Consider the following 15,402-nt stretch of genomic DNA (forward strand, 5'->3'; position numbering starts at 1 on the left):
GGAGAGCAAGTGTGTGAGAAAGGCACAAACACCAACCACAGACAAAAATTCAATTGTGTTGAAGAAAGATGCTGTCAGAACATCTGGCAGCATCTGGAGGGCAGCTGTTCCTTAAAGAGGTGTTTATTAATTTTGTAGTCAGACTGGGGAATGACAGGGAAGGGGAGGAGGTAGAAAAAGGAACTGGGAAATGAGGGAGAATTCAGTCTCCTTTCAGATCAAACTGGGCCAGTATCTGTATGTGCCTTTCCAGATTTTTGCAGCTGTGTCTCCATTTTTCACCTCACATTTCCTAAAGAAAAATATAGCCTACAGCAGACTGAAGATTTACTCATGCTTTGCTTGCACAAGGGACTGATAATACAAGCGTGTACCTGGAAGGAAACCTTGCACCCAGCAGTCAAATAAGGTGTACCTAAAGACACCAGAGAATACACTCGCTGCCTCAAAGCTAACCTACACTTTTCATATTGTGACCAAGTTTTCCTGTCCAAAGAAGGATTTCCTATACCTCCGGAGCGATGTAGTCTGGTGTACCACAGAAGGTGGCTGTGGTAATGCCATCGTGAATGCCCTCTTTGCACATTCCAAAGTCTGCCAGCTTGCAGTGACCCTCGTAGTCCAATAGCACGTTGTCCAGCTTCAAGTCCCTGCAACGAGAATCGTTCACCAAGTCACTACGTGTTTGGAGCAGCCCCAGCACAAACGGAGACAGCGTCCCAGGCCTCGGAAGCTTAACCTGTAAAGTGGACAAGCCTCATCATCATAAATAAATAAACAGAAGTCATGCAGGAGGGGTTTTCTTTTGCTTCATCTCTTAGAAAAGGGAGGGAGGAACAGACATCATTCTGCCGAACTGCATGTAATATGGACAGGTGCTATACGAGTTCGCCCACATGGCTTTCCAAACACACCACAAGCCTGGCTGGCAGAGCTCCTGCTCATTTAGCTCTGGGATTCACTGGAGCAGAGGTTGCCAGAGCTGTCAAATTGCGTAACGATGCTGTGATGCAGCAAAACACACTGCACGGGACGTGCCCTGATTCAGCAAAGCGCCGTGCCAGGGACACGCAGCCGAAGCTGGGGAGGCATGCGAAGCCTCTTCAGAGGGGCAGCAGATCCCCTCTTCTGCTGAGGTGGGGGGGGGTTAAGTCCCAGACTTCCCTGTATTGGGGCAAGGCTGACTAATAAACCCCACCTGCAATGTTACCCAAGCTGAGAAGAAAAGAGACTCCCTGCTGACACCACACCACGTGGGCAGGGGGAATCTTCAGCCAGCATGGGATGCCTCCATCATAACACAAAGTCTTAAAAGTCCACCCAGGTGCATCAATTCCAGCAGAACTGCACCAGCGTAAGAAGTGAGTGTGCCCCATAGTGCTCACTGGGATAAGGATTTTCTTGTCACTGTCACAAGAGACCCAGAGCCAAACATCATAATCTACAGAAAGAGGTGACGTATTGGAAAATGTGCCTAACAGCCTGGGAGCTCCTCATCAAAAGCAGAGCTGCCAAAATGACAAGAGCCCTACCAAAGCTTCTTAGCTTGCCCGACCTTGAGATTGCTTCAGGGAATAGCCCAGAGTCAGCAGCGCCATCAGGAACATGACCAGAAAGCACGAGGTCATCTGCAGACTTAGGCAGTGCCTTCCTAAAAATACACACCAGCTCGTAGCACCTCTGCTTTTCAGCTGCCAGACAAGCTCTAGGCACTGTCACTGATGGAGGAAAGGAGCTATGATGGGAGCTCTGTGCAGTACAATTAGGTCACCGTTAATTTTTTGAACTGCCTCAGGTACTGGCCCAAGAGTTGCAGAGAGCCCTCACAGCAGCTCTCAGGCAGGGAAGTGTTACCATCACCATTTTACTGAGATGGAGGACACCTTATAGGCCTCGGCAAAGCCACTTTCAAAATCATTCAGATGTCCAGATAAGGATCAAATAACAAAATACATCTGAGGGTCCTTCATGAAATTCATGCTGGAACTTGATCCATTTTGCCCTCTGGTTGGACATCTATTTCCCTGGGAGGGGGCAGCAATGGGGAGCATGGTAACATAGGTGGTGGCATCTCCATATCAATATGAAAACCTGTGGGTGAGCTGAAATCTGAATCCAGCTCGATCCTGTTCATCCTCCATCTAAGATCTTAAAGTGAAAATCATGTGGTCGATTGCTCTGTTGTGCACTGGCATTTCTACAGCCCACACCACCACCGGAAGCCTCTCTGGGGCTTGAGACAGCTCTCCCGCTACTTCACTGTTACAAGGAAAGATCAATGACGCATCATACTAGACAATCAGAGCCACATCCTGTCCTAAAGAGATAAGAAAAAGTATTATTAGCCTCTTTTGAATGGATGGGAAAGTGAGGGGTAGAGGTTAAGAAATTTGCCCATGTCCCCAAGAGCCAAGACTGAACACCAGCTTCCTGAGTTCCAGCTCCGGATCTTAATTGCGAGATCACATATCCTCTCTCTTCAACTTTAACACAGCGTGGCAACGCAAGCCAGCAAAAAGCCTGCTGTAAGGATGCTGCCCTTCCCAGCAGGCCCACCAGTTATCCGGTAGTCAGTGAAATCTGGATGCCAAGGACAGTGGCCGTGCCTGTCTTGTGCTGCATTGTTTGCTCTGCATGGGATGTTCAGCAGAAGACACGTATTTTTCCCTTTCTGAGAATCAAAAATGTCAGCTAAGGCATGCAGGCAAAGGCTCGTCTTGGAAAGGCTTTAGGCGAGCACAGTGAGAGGTATTGTACGTGCTCACCCATGACAGTACGCTTTCAGCGGCAGTTTACAGCCAAAGCTCCTGTTGCTCTTCCCTGTGGTTCCTGGCAGAGCAGGGAAGCCCTCCAAGCATGAAGGCAGGCCTTGTTTCCAAGAATCTGCAATGATGTGGCTGAAACGCGCAGTTTATTCTTGGCTCGGTTTTAAACGCAGCAAACGCCTTTTCGGTCCTGGGCAGGCCTGACTGTTGGGGGGTGCCCCTAAAGGTGAGACTGGAAGGGGAATTTTGGTGAACATGCTTGGAGATCCCCCTTCCAAACCTCCCCTCACTCCCCAAAACATCCGCCGTGTCCTGGCATGCTTTGGGAATACCTCAAAATACACCTTGTATCCAAGCCAGCAGAAACACAATCACGTACATTGAGTGAGCAGGTTACAGTCCCTCATGGAGAGCCTGAGGAGCAGAGGCAAGACACAGCTACGAGGCAGGGCCAGCTCTGCAGACCAGATCACCAGCCGCTCTGCCACTTCTCAGACACACTGCAGAAAGCCCCAAACCCCCGCTAGCTGTATAATGCATGATGCTCATCATCAAGATGGCAGGAGCTTCTGCAGGTGCAAGAGCACTCTGCGCCTGCTGCATCCTCCCAGGGAGCCTCTGTATAGGTAATAGCCATTAAATTTAAACTGCCTGCCTCTCGCTGAGCGAGTACAGTTTTAACCACCCAAGGCAAACCTCCAGCCCTTTGGCTTCTCTACATTGAACGTTAAACCCATTAAAAGTGCCTGTCGTCTCCTCCTGCAGTTGGGATACCGGCTTCTCCTGACTTCTTTCCAGCAATGTGAAATCCCAACTTTGCATTTTCTATTTTCACATAACCTGTAACATGACATTAACCTGCTCTCACTTGCTCGGGCGCTCTGGCTACATGCAGATCATTTTAGAAGAGGACCTCCCATGACCAAAGAAGACTTCTCAATGCTCTTCCCTTGGCAAGGCCACAGAAGATGGCCCCACGTGTCCCCCTTGGAGCAGGGCTCGTGGGTCAGCACAGCGGCAAGCTCAGCCACGTGGCGGTTCTCCAGCAGCCCCATAGGATAATTCTCTGGGAAGGTTGGGGTTTGGTCTTGTGTTTGAGCATTTATCTCAAGCAATCCCAACAGTCGTAAGCTCTATACTCGCTGCTCAACGTTGACAGGTCTCCCCGCATGTTGTACCCTGTGAACCAGCACGGCCACATGAGAGGAAAAACACTGACAGGTTTCTGAGATTTACAAGGAGCTCTTCATTTTTGCAGCAAGGATTCCGGGAAGCTGATGAAACTGGAAGTCATCCAGCTCAGAAAGCCCAAATCTACCTCATTTCCTTAATACTTGCATTTTCCATTCAATATTTTTAGCTGTTCGGTGAAGCAATAACGGCGGAGAGGTTTTCTGAGGGCTGCATTTCTAAGGTCCTGCTGAGGTTCTGCCTTTCACTGGCAAACCTCCACTGGAAAACAGGCTTCATCCAACTCAGAAAGGCTGCCTTTGTCCTCACAGGCAGCTACAGCACATCGGCTTAACGGTCTCCATTTAGTCTAGACCCAGAAGAAATGACAAAATGAGCTGCTTCAGCATCACTCACTGTAAGAGTTGTTCTTTATACATCTGCCGCTTGAGTTTAACACTTGTAAAAAACCACCAAAATTACAATTGCAGATGATCTGGTCCTTTTCTGAAGCATCTGTCAAATGCTATTTCCTTGCAGCAGGGAGTTTTGCCAGCAAATAGGTGTTACACACGTACCTGCCACTCGCTCTGCTCAGATCATCTCACTCGTGATGCAGAAACTCGTGATGTTGAAAGGATGAGGTTTGGGGGTTTTTTTCCTCTTTTGGTTTCACCACCCTGTGTTGTAGTAAGGCTGTGCATGTAATAAGAATCTTCTCTGCAGGAGTAGTGGTGGCGGAAACCAGCTTCCAGTTTCAATGTCTTGGTTTGAAGTTCTCCCAGGTTTGGTAACACGAAAGGTTGAGTTCAGAGCTCATAAAAGCCTGCTGTTCCCATCTCAAGGCAAATTATTTAGTCATGAAAGATGTAGGTGCAGAGCAGTGGGAGCTAGTCACAAACATAGGTGCAACTAGTGTAATACTCCAGCCGTTTAAAAAAAAAAAGTATACACACAATTAAAACTAAACCCTCCAAACCTTGAATTAGCTAAATGAATAATTTTGACATTTCTGAAAGGGAAAATTTTGCTTTTTCAAGTCTTCAGCATGCGAGGCCATTTTGGAAACACCTTTGGGGTGAGCAAATGTGCATTCAAATCCCCTTTGCAAGCAGCGAGTAGATTTTGATTTTTCTCCACCTCTTCTGCTGAAGTCATTTTACTTCACAGAAATGCTGAACTCTCCATCACGATGGAGAAAAATGTGTTTCTACTGCCTGCTCTGGTGGCCAAACCAATACATGTTTCCAACTCCTGCTCCAGTGAAATTGTAATTATTTTTTGCAAAATGAAGCAACTTAAACGGAGCAGAACGAAAGACGTACAACCAGTGGAATAGCACAGTTGGTAAGATACTTATCGAAGAGGTAGGATTTTTCAAGATGGAGGCCTTACTCCAAATATGGTAGACAACAGATTTAAACCAATATTTTGATTAAATAAGGAGGAGAACAGATGGATGTCTCAGTTTTATGTAAAGCCCTAAACACTCATGTGAAGCTAATATAGTTTCCCATTTTCCATTGCATTCATCAACAGCATCCAAACCAACATATTTTATTTTACTTGAAATCAACACTCTCTCAACTTGCAAAAAAAAAAAAAAAAACAACAACAAAAAAACTGTTGCTTGAAAAAAGCCCTAGCAATTATTTTGGGCCTGCAAAATCTGAAACAATTTTCTATCTTTCTTTCCACACCAAATTTTGGAGACTCACCTAACCAAACTCAAAGCAAATAATTATTTTCACAATTCCATTCCCACCAGCTTTGGACTAGGGACCTCCACGTTTTGTTCCCAAGATTTCATACCACTTTGGGAACTAAGGCAATTTCCAATCCCATGTGCCTTGGGTTGTAGAGAACTCACTTAAAAGTGAGTTATTATTAAACATTATTTATTTTTATGGTCAAGTTAAGTTTTTATAACTAGAAACTCATATTCTCACAGCACCAAGTAAGAGTTAAACAAATTTCTTAAGCAGTGGTAAAGCTGCTGTCAGCAGTAAATACAGGCTAAAGACAACACCTGCAATATATTCTACCAGAGCTAAGACATAAAAATCCAAGTTAAGCTGCTGCTATTTGCTTAGTTCCTACCACATCTTTAGGGTAGGGGGAAATATTGAAATCACAAAAGAAAACCCAGGTTACTGGCCTTTGAAAAAGGGAGCCACAAAGAAGAGATCAGAAGATCGAGCTGCACCGAGCTGGAGAAAAACAGTTTGAAATCTTGAGTTTTGGTGCCAAATAAGAGGACGAGCTGTTGTTCCCTTCCAGCCGTGGAGGCTTCCTCTAATTCATCTCCTGTCATAGTTTAAATGGGAAAATCAGGATAGCTGGAGCTTACAGAGGGCACCCTCTTGGGTGCAGAACCAAGCGAAGAACCAGAGGTAAGACTCGGCACTGTTATACAGCATATAACCACCACTTACACCACTGCTCAGGGCTGACAGGAGATGGAAAGCGTCGCTTTACGTGCCCACAGCTTCACAACGCAATCCCTAAACCCTGTGGGATTTAGTCCACGCGGTCCGTCTGTCCAGGCGCTGTACAAAGTAACGTCGAAATTACAACACGGGGAATGCAAAACATAACTTTGACTCCTTGTTTTCTTGAAAAATGTTCTCTTGGGTAAAGAAAATGTTCCTTCTAAGTTTCCAATCAACTTCTGAGGTGCAAACCTGTTCAGACCACCAGGATGCATGCAGACAGCCCGACTATGGCACGCATACTGCAGTGAAGCGTAACGGGACAGAAATGATGGGAAGATCTCCCCAGGTATTTGTAATTCATAATTACTAGAAAGTAGGAATGAAACATAGCAAGGTGCCCTTTTCCACTGTCCTAACAATCAGAAGATGTTTTCAAAAGCTGACCATGCTTAAGTGTTTAGGGACTGTAAATACAGCCGCAATGGCTCCAGACTGAACATCGCATTTCTCAGAAACAAAGCAAAAGCAGAAATATGACATAATGATACAGGAATCCAACTCAGACCCAGGATAAGTGGCATGAGCGAGTAAAACTCCACTGAAAATTAACGCTCATTGCTAGGCCATATAACAGGAGACAGCTGCCTGTCCTGGCCGGCTGCTTTGTGCAGCCGTGGGAGGCAGAGGAGGCTCATGGGGAAGGCTGATCCCACAGGCATCTCAGTACCTAGCCAGAGGCCAGCACCACTCCTGGGGATTTTACAGCCTCATCCCACTACAGCGCATCCTACAGACTCCGCAGAGAGCTGGGGAGGGGGAGCGTGGCAGAACGTAACAGAGCCTCACGGCTTTTCTCTGTTTCACCTAACCCACCCACACTGGCACGCAGAGCGCAAACCTTTTGAAATGCTCTACACCCTTGTGTTAGGATAAAGACATGATGGATTTACAGCCACGCAGCCTCCAAATCAGGCTCCACCTCTTGCAGACACCAGGATGGTACGGAGTGATGCAATATGCACTCGTGTCCAGGGTCAGATACAAAGCCAGAGTACATGGCTGAACTCTGAAAACTCACACCAGAGCACACGGCCAAGGACCGCTCTGAAGGGCGAGGAAGGTGTTTGAATTTGTGCAAGATGGAGGGAGATTCTCATACCCACCTGCAATCTGTGCTCTTCAGTATGTCCAAAGGCACTCTGTATCAGTCTTATGCACTCGCAGGGTTAAGTCTGATTGAAGTTTTAAAACACTTTCGTGCTCTGCTGCTTGGGCTTCAGACTAAACCCTGATTGGCAAGCACTTGTATCCAGAAGCGGTCTGTTATTAATCTTAAAGTCAAACAGCACTTCAAGCATAAGGACAAGTTTCTGCAAGACATCTGCCCGGGTTAAGGCAGCACCATGAGTTTTTTGGTGGAGATGGGCTGGAACCCAGCGCTGCCAGCTCCTCATCTGCCTGACCCCTTCCTGCTGGCAGGGTCTCTCTGGAAGCTGGTTCCCCAGACCACATCAGAGCACCAGTCCCCTCCCGGCACTCCCCAGGCTGCCGCTCCGGAGACGAAGCGGTACCCAAGGCGCTGACTTCTCTTACAGCAAAGGAGCTGACATTACCCGGGATCCAAGACCTCTCTGATGGTTTGAAGCACCAACAGTCCCACCTCCCCTCCCTCTGGGCACTTCAGAAAAGCATCTGTGGAAGCTAACACAATTACCAACATGATTTCATTGCTATTGAGATGAACAAGCATGATTCATCCTCCAGGTAAATTAGAGTGGTAGGTTAAAAAAACCCTTCGGCATACCACAATAGACAATCACAAAGCTGCCACCACATTAGTGGGTCTGAACCTCAGGGGCACCGATCCAACGGGACCCCATAAGTGCTCTGAGTCCCTTCAGGGTCAGGCACACCTATAAGCTCCCCCTTCATTATATGCACGGCAGCTGTAAGAGAGCTAATGATAGTTTCCAAAGGCAGCTTTACAAGGGCAAAAAGACACTCTTGTGAAATGGGGCAGCCGAGAGCCGGAGCCATTACTGCTGAAACACAGACGCGCTGGAGATTGCTACGTTGGAGTAATCCCAAAGATGGCGCAATCCCTATATATTTATATGTCCACATTTGTGTGCGTACTTTTTTTTATATGTGTGTATATATAATATATATATTATTTGCTGCACTTTTATGTGGGACTCTAGTCAGGAAGTTACACTTGAGGTATTTCCCTGAATCCCAGAGCAAACGTCCTCCCATATACTGCGGGAAGGGAAGAGGTGGACAGAAAAAGGCTTCGCATCCAGCTCTTGGTATGCATGCCACGCGTTCCCTCTCCGGATGAGCCGCCAGCCTAGTCCTGTGATAGACTCCTCGGTCCCACTGGGCAGTGACACTGGAATTTGCTGGCCCTGAAACATCACTTGCTGAGTTGCTCCCAACAGAGCTTCTATTTTACCCTCGCCAGAAAAGGAGGGAAAGAGGAAAAAAAAAAAAACAAACAACAACCCAACCCACAACCCTTCTTTCTGTGAGTTCCCTTGTCTGAAGTCTTCAGAGGAGGCTTACAACAGAATTGAGACCCAAATGCATGAACAAGAATCAGGTGTGGATGACTGATGGTGCCAAGAGAGGTTAAAAAGCATAAGCCTATTATGTCATCTTGACAAAAATAGACCAACATTGATTTGAAGCCTGATACAGAAATTAAATCAGACTTGTGCCTGCAGTACAACATGGTCTCAACACTTCAAGATGGAGTAAAAGAGTTACCCAAGATTAACCATCACCAACTGCCCACAGCCCACTGTAGAGCTGCTCAAAGGTCCTGTCCCAGCTCCAAACATTTCCAGTAGGATCAGGGCAGGCCTGTGTTGCTGAAAAGGCTCCTCCTTCCACCAGCACAGAGTGACACATCCCCATTTCACCACGGCATGCCACTAAGCCTGCCCCGGGGCAGTTAGACAGTAGCTCACACCAAAGCGACTCTCCTGTGCTGTCACTGCAGGTCTCATAGCTGCTGTGAAATCCACGCTCCCCGCACTCAGAGTCTTAGGAAGAATGTTTCACTCCAGGAAATAGCAAAGAAAACAAAATAAAAATAAAGGTGGCCCTACCCATCATGAACATGTGCAGACTGCCTCTGGCAACAGCTTGGATAGCAAACCAACCTGTGCTAGTATTGGTAATGCCAGCAGGGCTTTGTGGGGGAGAAGACACCCCTGCGTTGAACCTGTATGTCTAGTCAGACAGACTTCTCCATATTCATCTGATTTGGGTAAGGCTCACTCTACTCTGAGTCTGATCCTGAATCCAGGGAAATTGGTGGAAAAAAGTACTGTCAAGATTCAGTTGATTTTGGATTAGGCCCTCAGAAAAAAAAAAAAAATATTACTTAACCTTATTAAGGCTCTGAATTACAGATCCAGATTTATAAAGCTAAGGCTATAGGCGCTAATCTCCTTTCTATAACGGCATGAACAAAGCTGAAGGCAAAAGTATTCTGTATTTTTAGATGGGATTTTTAAAAGCACTTTGCTTTGGCCTGTAGATTTCCAGTGCCAAATTTACCATTAACTTTTGAAAGGGCAACACTGGGGCAGCACAGATGCTTTTGAAAATCTCACCATCTGCACTGAATTTTTAAGCACACAGTGAAAGAGCCGCCTCGGTGCTAGTGACACATTGTGGGCACAAAACACACAGGCATCCCAGTACTGTGCAGGAGGGGGTACCGCATAGCCCTCCTTGGAAGAGCATTTAAATATATTTTGTGGGAGATGCTGCCTTGAGACCATCACTGATATCACTGATTCTCTTTTTCTCTAAGACTCCAGCAAACCTGTGGGCAAAGTGCTTTCCTGACTAATCTCATCTCCCTGCTTTTTGCCACAACAATCACTTAAATAGCAGCAGTGAAATCAGATGGAAAAGGGGTCATTACCCCAAGATTTAGGTTCTTATTTCATGCGGATTACTGTTGCTATTCACCGGTGATTGACCCAGGGCCGTGTGAAGCCCAAGTATCCTGGATAAGCAGGGCAGAGCCAGGTGCAATTCCCGGCTGGGCATGCTGAGCCCTCTGCAATCCTGCTCCCACTTCTGGGGATTCCTCCCAAGCTCCCTGTGTGCAGGAACCAGTGACACTGAGCTTTGTGCCAGGCCAACGGGGACAGACTAGATCCCATGTGCCACCCCAAAAGCCAAAGGGCAGCAAACGGACCCCAAACTGCCTGTTAACAACACTGGCCAGTACTGTCCCTGTGTCGTGTCAGGTATTTAACCCACTCTTTGGTCAGAGCTCCCTCTCCAGCTAGCAGAGACAGACAGGTACTTTCCCAAGGCAGTTTAGCCCCTCTAAAATTTGACTCGCCAGCTGGCAAGGCTATCTAAGTTCCCAAATTAGGTGCCTTAGCTAGTTGCCTGATGGCAAGCAAAGCAGAAGTAACTTAGAGCAGGAGTCCATCAATGCTCAGCTGACGTGGCTACCACACACAGAATGCTGCCAACTCCCCTGTCCCTGTGACATATCAAACAAAATGAATAAGAAAATGAAAATAAGCCCTGTCTTAACTGACCCCATCTAGAAAAAGGATAGAAATGGGACCTGAATGAGGAAGGTGTCTCTTTACACTGCTCACCTCTTGAGTTTTTAGCTCACAGATCTGTCAAGTGCCTGCATGAGATTCACTGCAACCCAACAGGCACCTCTGCAGTCTGCAGCAGAGCACTTTGGACCATGGAGAAGGATACCCAGTGGTCCTGTGTGTCTCTGGGAGTATGCCTCCTGGCATGACTCGGCTTTCTGTGACACCACACTAAAAGACTGCTTTCCAGCTCAAATATTACAGTCCTTCCCCCAATAAACAAGCCAGCCCCTCCATGGACTTCTACAGTCACATCCCTACAACGTGAAGAATCAGCAGCCTTTTCCTTTCATCACCCAATACAGAGTATCAACTCCAGGGAGTGGAATGGGAAGTTTGTGTAAGGGAAGCAAAGGGGTATTTTAAGGACAGGAATGGGAATAATGACTATCTTCAGCATGCAGCAAGCTCCAGATAAGACGGAAATTTGAGGGCGTTACCCACAAGTAGCATGTGCCTTTCAGTTGGCTGATTCAGAGTCAATTCAGGCTGTGACTCTGTGTTCACTCTTCTTTCCAGTACCAGGACGCCTTGCTTACTGGAAGGCAGCTGTGACAACTGTTCCTAACTCACCCTATTTCTGGCCAACACCACAGACTACAGGACTCTCGGACTTTCCTATTTTGACTGGGGAAGATCTGAAGCTGTCAGGTCCCTCTCACTTATACAGGCCTTGACTACATGATTGAGTAAAAATCCCTTGACTATAAATTGCTTTCTGCAGGAAGACATCACAAATCCTCACTGAAACTTATTTCTAATCTAGGGAGACAAGAAATGACAGGCAAACCAGACAGAAATCTTTGCTGAGAGGTGTGATGACACCACACCGGATCAAAACTCAGAATTAAAGATTTTGTATCTAAACCTCCCATGCTGAGACAGGCCAGAATTGCACAATACACATTTTCTACCACAATACAAAAGTTAGTCAACTTGAAGGCAAGATGTTTTTCAAAAAACTCTTTGTCTGTGCTTGCTAAAGGGACACTCAGGTGATATCTGAAGTGTGTTGGTTTTTAGCTCATGTCCTCATCAAAGTTTAGCACACTCCACCTACAAGACCGTATTTTTATTTTGCGGCAGGAAAGCAGTTCTTTACGTTATTGACAATTCCAGTGGGTTCGCTCATCAAGTACTTCAAACTCATCTACACAGTCAAGTGCTGCTACTCTTAGACTGGACTGCTGTTTTCAGATACTCTCCCCATGAATAAATAATTGATTGAGGACTAATGGAAGACCACAGAGGCCCAGGGGAAGCAGAGCAACTCCTTACTGCCCTGAGAAAAAGGAACAAAGAGCGAATTACTTTAATTTTAACATGCTGAAATGCATCACCCACAAAAGATACATTAAAGCTAATGAATTTCTGGAACTGTTCTAGATAGGCTATGCGGACAAGGAGCAATAGGTGACCTGTGTCCTCTCTGCACTTTGGGGACACCATACCTGTGGTGTTTACCTGTCCCCCATTTCTATTCTCAAGCAGACTTCACACTGCTTTACTTTACAAATGGTTTGCAAACCTCTTCATGATTTTGCATGAGAAATGATTTCACAGTAGGGTTGTGAGAGCAGAGAACACTGCGTGGGGGATGGTGGTGTGGGTGCTGCAGCATACTTTACGCTAGACTGTAACAGGAAAGCAACCGCACCATGACATAGCAGCCACTTTCACATCAAGATTACGTCCATGTGCATTGGGAATCAACCTTTAAACACAGGGTTACTTTCACTTCCCACCCCACATTGTCCCTGTGGTGACATGGGAAGCACCACAGTGATACGAATGCAAACCCAGCTTGCTTCGTCTCCAGGCAATTCTTTAACTTTATACGACTGGTTTTGAATCTCTGCATTTCCACCGTGCATGCCTGTGTCTCCAAAGCCACCCCTGCTACCTGGAACTCAACCCTTGGGCATGGTTCTCTGCCCCCAGACCAAGCACTTGCTGTCACTCCTGGCACTGCCAGCAGCCTTCACCATGGCTGGTATAACTCAAAACAGAAAACACCTAACAAGAAGACAACCCTTATCAACAGACTTTCATTCCCCCAGAGCAACCAAAGCATGCTCCCAGAGCAGCTCTTCCCAGACAGGGAGTGGGTGCAGCTGACACTCAGTATGATGTTTGGATGCTGCAGGTTCTGCCCCAGAGCTAATCCAAGCTTCAGGGACCAGGCAGAAACACTTTCCGCTGCACATCCCCAGATGAGCCTGTACGGCAGATTTCTTCACCAAGTGCTTCTCCACCCCAGCTTTCTATCTCAAGGCAAAGTACTCCACAGCCCGATGGCTCTGGTGCCCACACGGCACCTTCATACCACAGACATCAGAGCGGCACTAGTGACGCATTACTCAAACACGTGGTGACTTGCTGTTAAACCCAGCAGCTGAGCAAGCAGAGCTCCCCTTTGTCCTCGGTTGCCCTGGGCAGCTGGAGCTTTTTCTGGCACCTGACTAGCAACCCTGTGGCTTTTACCTCAGGTGCAGAAATGAGACAGGACATGGATTCGGGCTTAGCTTCTTCCTGCACCTCTAAAGGAAAGTGTTTGGGTTTAGCACTGGCCAGCCGCTCAGGTGCCAGCAGGGCTGCTTTTTAAAAGCTAAAGACAGCAAGGTGATTTAAGCAGTCTCCTCCAGCAGCATGGCCATATTGCTTTCCTACCTGAACCTGCCCTCCCACACCCTGTCCCATCCGTGCTTTCCAGGGCAGCAAGAGTGCTGCGTGCCAGGCAGGCACTGTGCCCTGCAGGGAGGTGCAGCGATGGCAGGGGAATCCAGCGCTTCCCCACGAGCTACAACCAACCTCAAGAGCAAGAGGAAGGTCCCGTGCATGGCAGAGCTGCAGCCTTTGCTCTTGGCAGCAGACAGCACTTCGCATTACTCGTGTCACAGTTATAGGCAGTTATAAGGACCCTTACAAGCAGTTGTAGGAACCGAGAGGTTTCCCGGGTCGCTCTGACCAAGCGGTGCTACCACAGGACTTCAGATGGCCCCTGTCCTCCTTATCACACCACCCGCTTTTTGCCAAACTCCAACGCATTTGCTCGCATCACACAGTCCCCTGCTCCACAGCACTGTCCCCTTTCACAGGCTGAGCCTTTCCTAGAATCAAGCACCACTCAGATGAGCAAGTCTGGAAAAATCCTCCCCTCCTCTGCGTGAGCCCTATATTGGCCTGTCGTTGGTATAAACCACAGATTACTTCAGGACTTTCTGGCAGCAACAATCCACATCATCAGCCAGTGAGTGGGACGGGTCATATACACATGAGAGCGCCTGGGCGAAACCACAGAAGGGTTAACCCTGCAGCGGGCGGAGGGAAAACCCAACTGTACAGAGGGCTCTGGAGGAGCCAGTGGCTGTGACTCACCAGGAGGGGCTGCACAAAAACAGGACTTTCAGTGAGGCCCACGGGAATTTCTTCAGGGAGATTCTTGCCCCAGAGACAGGCGAGGGAAGGAGCCTCACCTTTCCCATCCCGGAGCAGATCCGGTGACTGCTCTGCCAGGAGGGGAATCGCTATTGTCTGGCCGATTGTTTCCAGTCCGGCTAAAAATGAGATGACAGGAGACTAATTGCTTCTCTGGAGAAAAAAAAAAAAAAAGAAAAAAACCCCAACAAACAAAAAACCCAAACAGTCTGGAGTGACTGAATTATTTTGTAGACTGTTGTTGTTTGGGTTTGTTTCCATCCTGGCTTAACGAGCTTTAATGACTTCAGTTGCAGGAGGACAGGGAGAGGAAAGCCATTAGGGTGAGAACATGATCCATATACACATCTCTCGCCCGGCACACTCTTCTGCCCCAGACAACCTCTGCAGCCCTGCTGGCAACAGGGCACCGTGTCCAGCTGTCCCCCTCCTTCCTCTCTCCAGCTCATCAGAATGAGGAAGGTGGCTGAGAGCAAAGACAAACGTTAAGTTTTCCTTTTTAATCTGTCTGACTGGAAGTGTCAGCCTTCCTGCAGCTCAAATACTTCAGCATATTATTAGCTATGCTCAGCAGCGTCTCCAGAAAAACTGCTGTCCCTTCTTAGTGGCAGGGAAACAAAGGGAAAACGTCCCAAAAGAGCGGATGCTCCAGGAGAAAGCAGTGGAGCCCAAAGCCTGTAAAATAAAGTTTGTTTGTTTTGTTTGCAGAAGCCACACTGAATCTTCTGAGACTACTTCTGGTGTCTGGAGAGACAGAATGAAACCTAAAGCCAAGACACATAATTAATGTTGAAATTCTTCCTTACATAACAGTGCCTGGGACGCAGCCACTCACTCAGCCAACACTGCGAATGGCCCTGCCAGCACAGGCCAAGAAAAAGGCTGCGAGCGAGCGATGCCTGCGTTGTACCCAGTGGCACAGGCACCTTTACATACTCAGCGTGGGCTTCA

At 47.5% G+C, this 15,402-nt stretch overlaps 1 protein-coding gene across 3 annotated transcripts in view; it reads right to left on the minus strand.

Annotated features, from left to right (window-relative positions):
* The window catches only part of PRKCH (protein kinase C eta), a 119,084-nt gene that overhangs the window by 19,829 nt on the left and 83,853 nt on the right, over positions 1-15,402 (minus strand). For all 3 annotated transcript variants that reach the window (XM_054827610.1, XM_054827612.1, XM_054827611.1), the window contains exon 11: positions 512-650. In XM_054827610.1, the coding sequence (XP_054683585.1) occupies positions 512-650 (139 nt within the window). The remainder of the gene's footprint in view (positions 1-511; positions 651-15,402) is intronic.

Source organism: Grus americana, chromosome 5 (genome assembly GCF_028858705.1).
Source record: "Grus americana isolate bGruAme1 chromosome 5, bGruAme1.mat, whole genome shotgun sequence".
Classification (NCBI taxonomy): Eukaryota; Metazoa; Chordata; class Aves; order Gruiformes; family Gruidae; genus Grus; species Grus americana.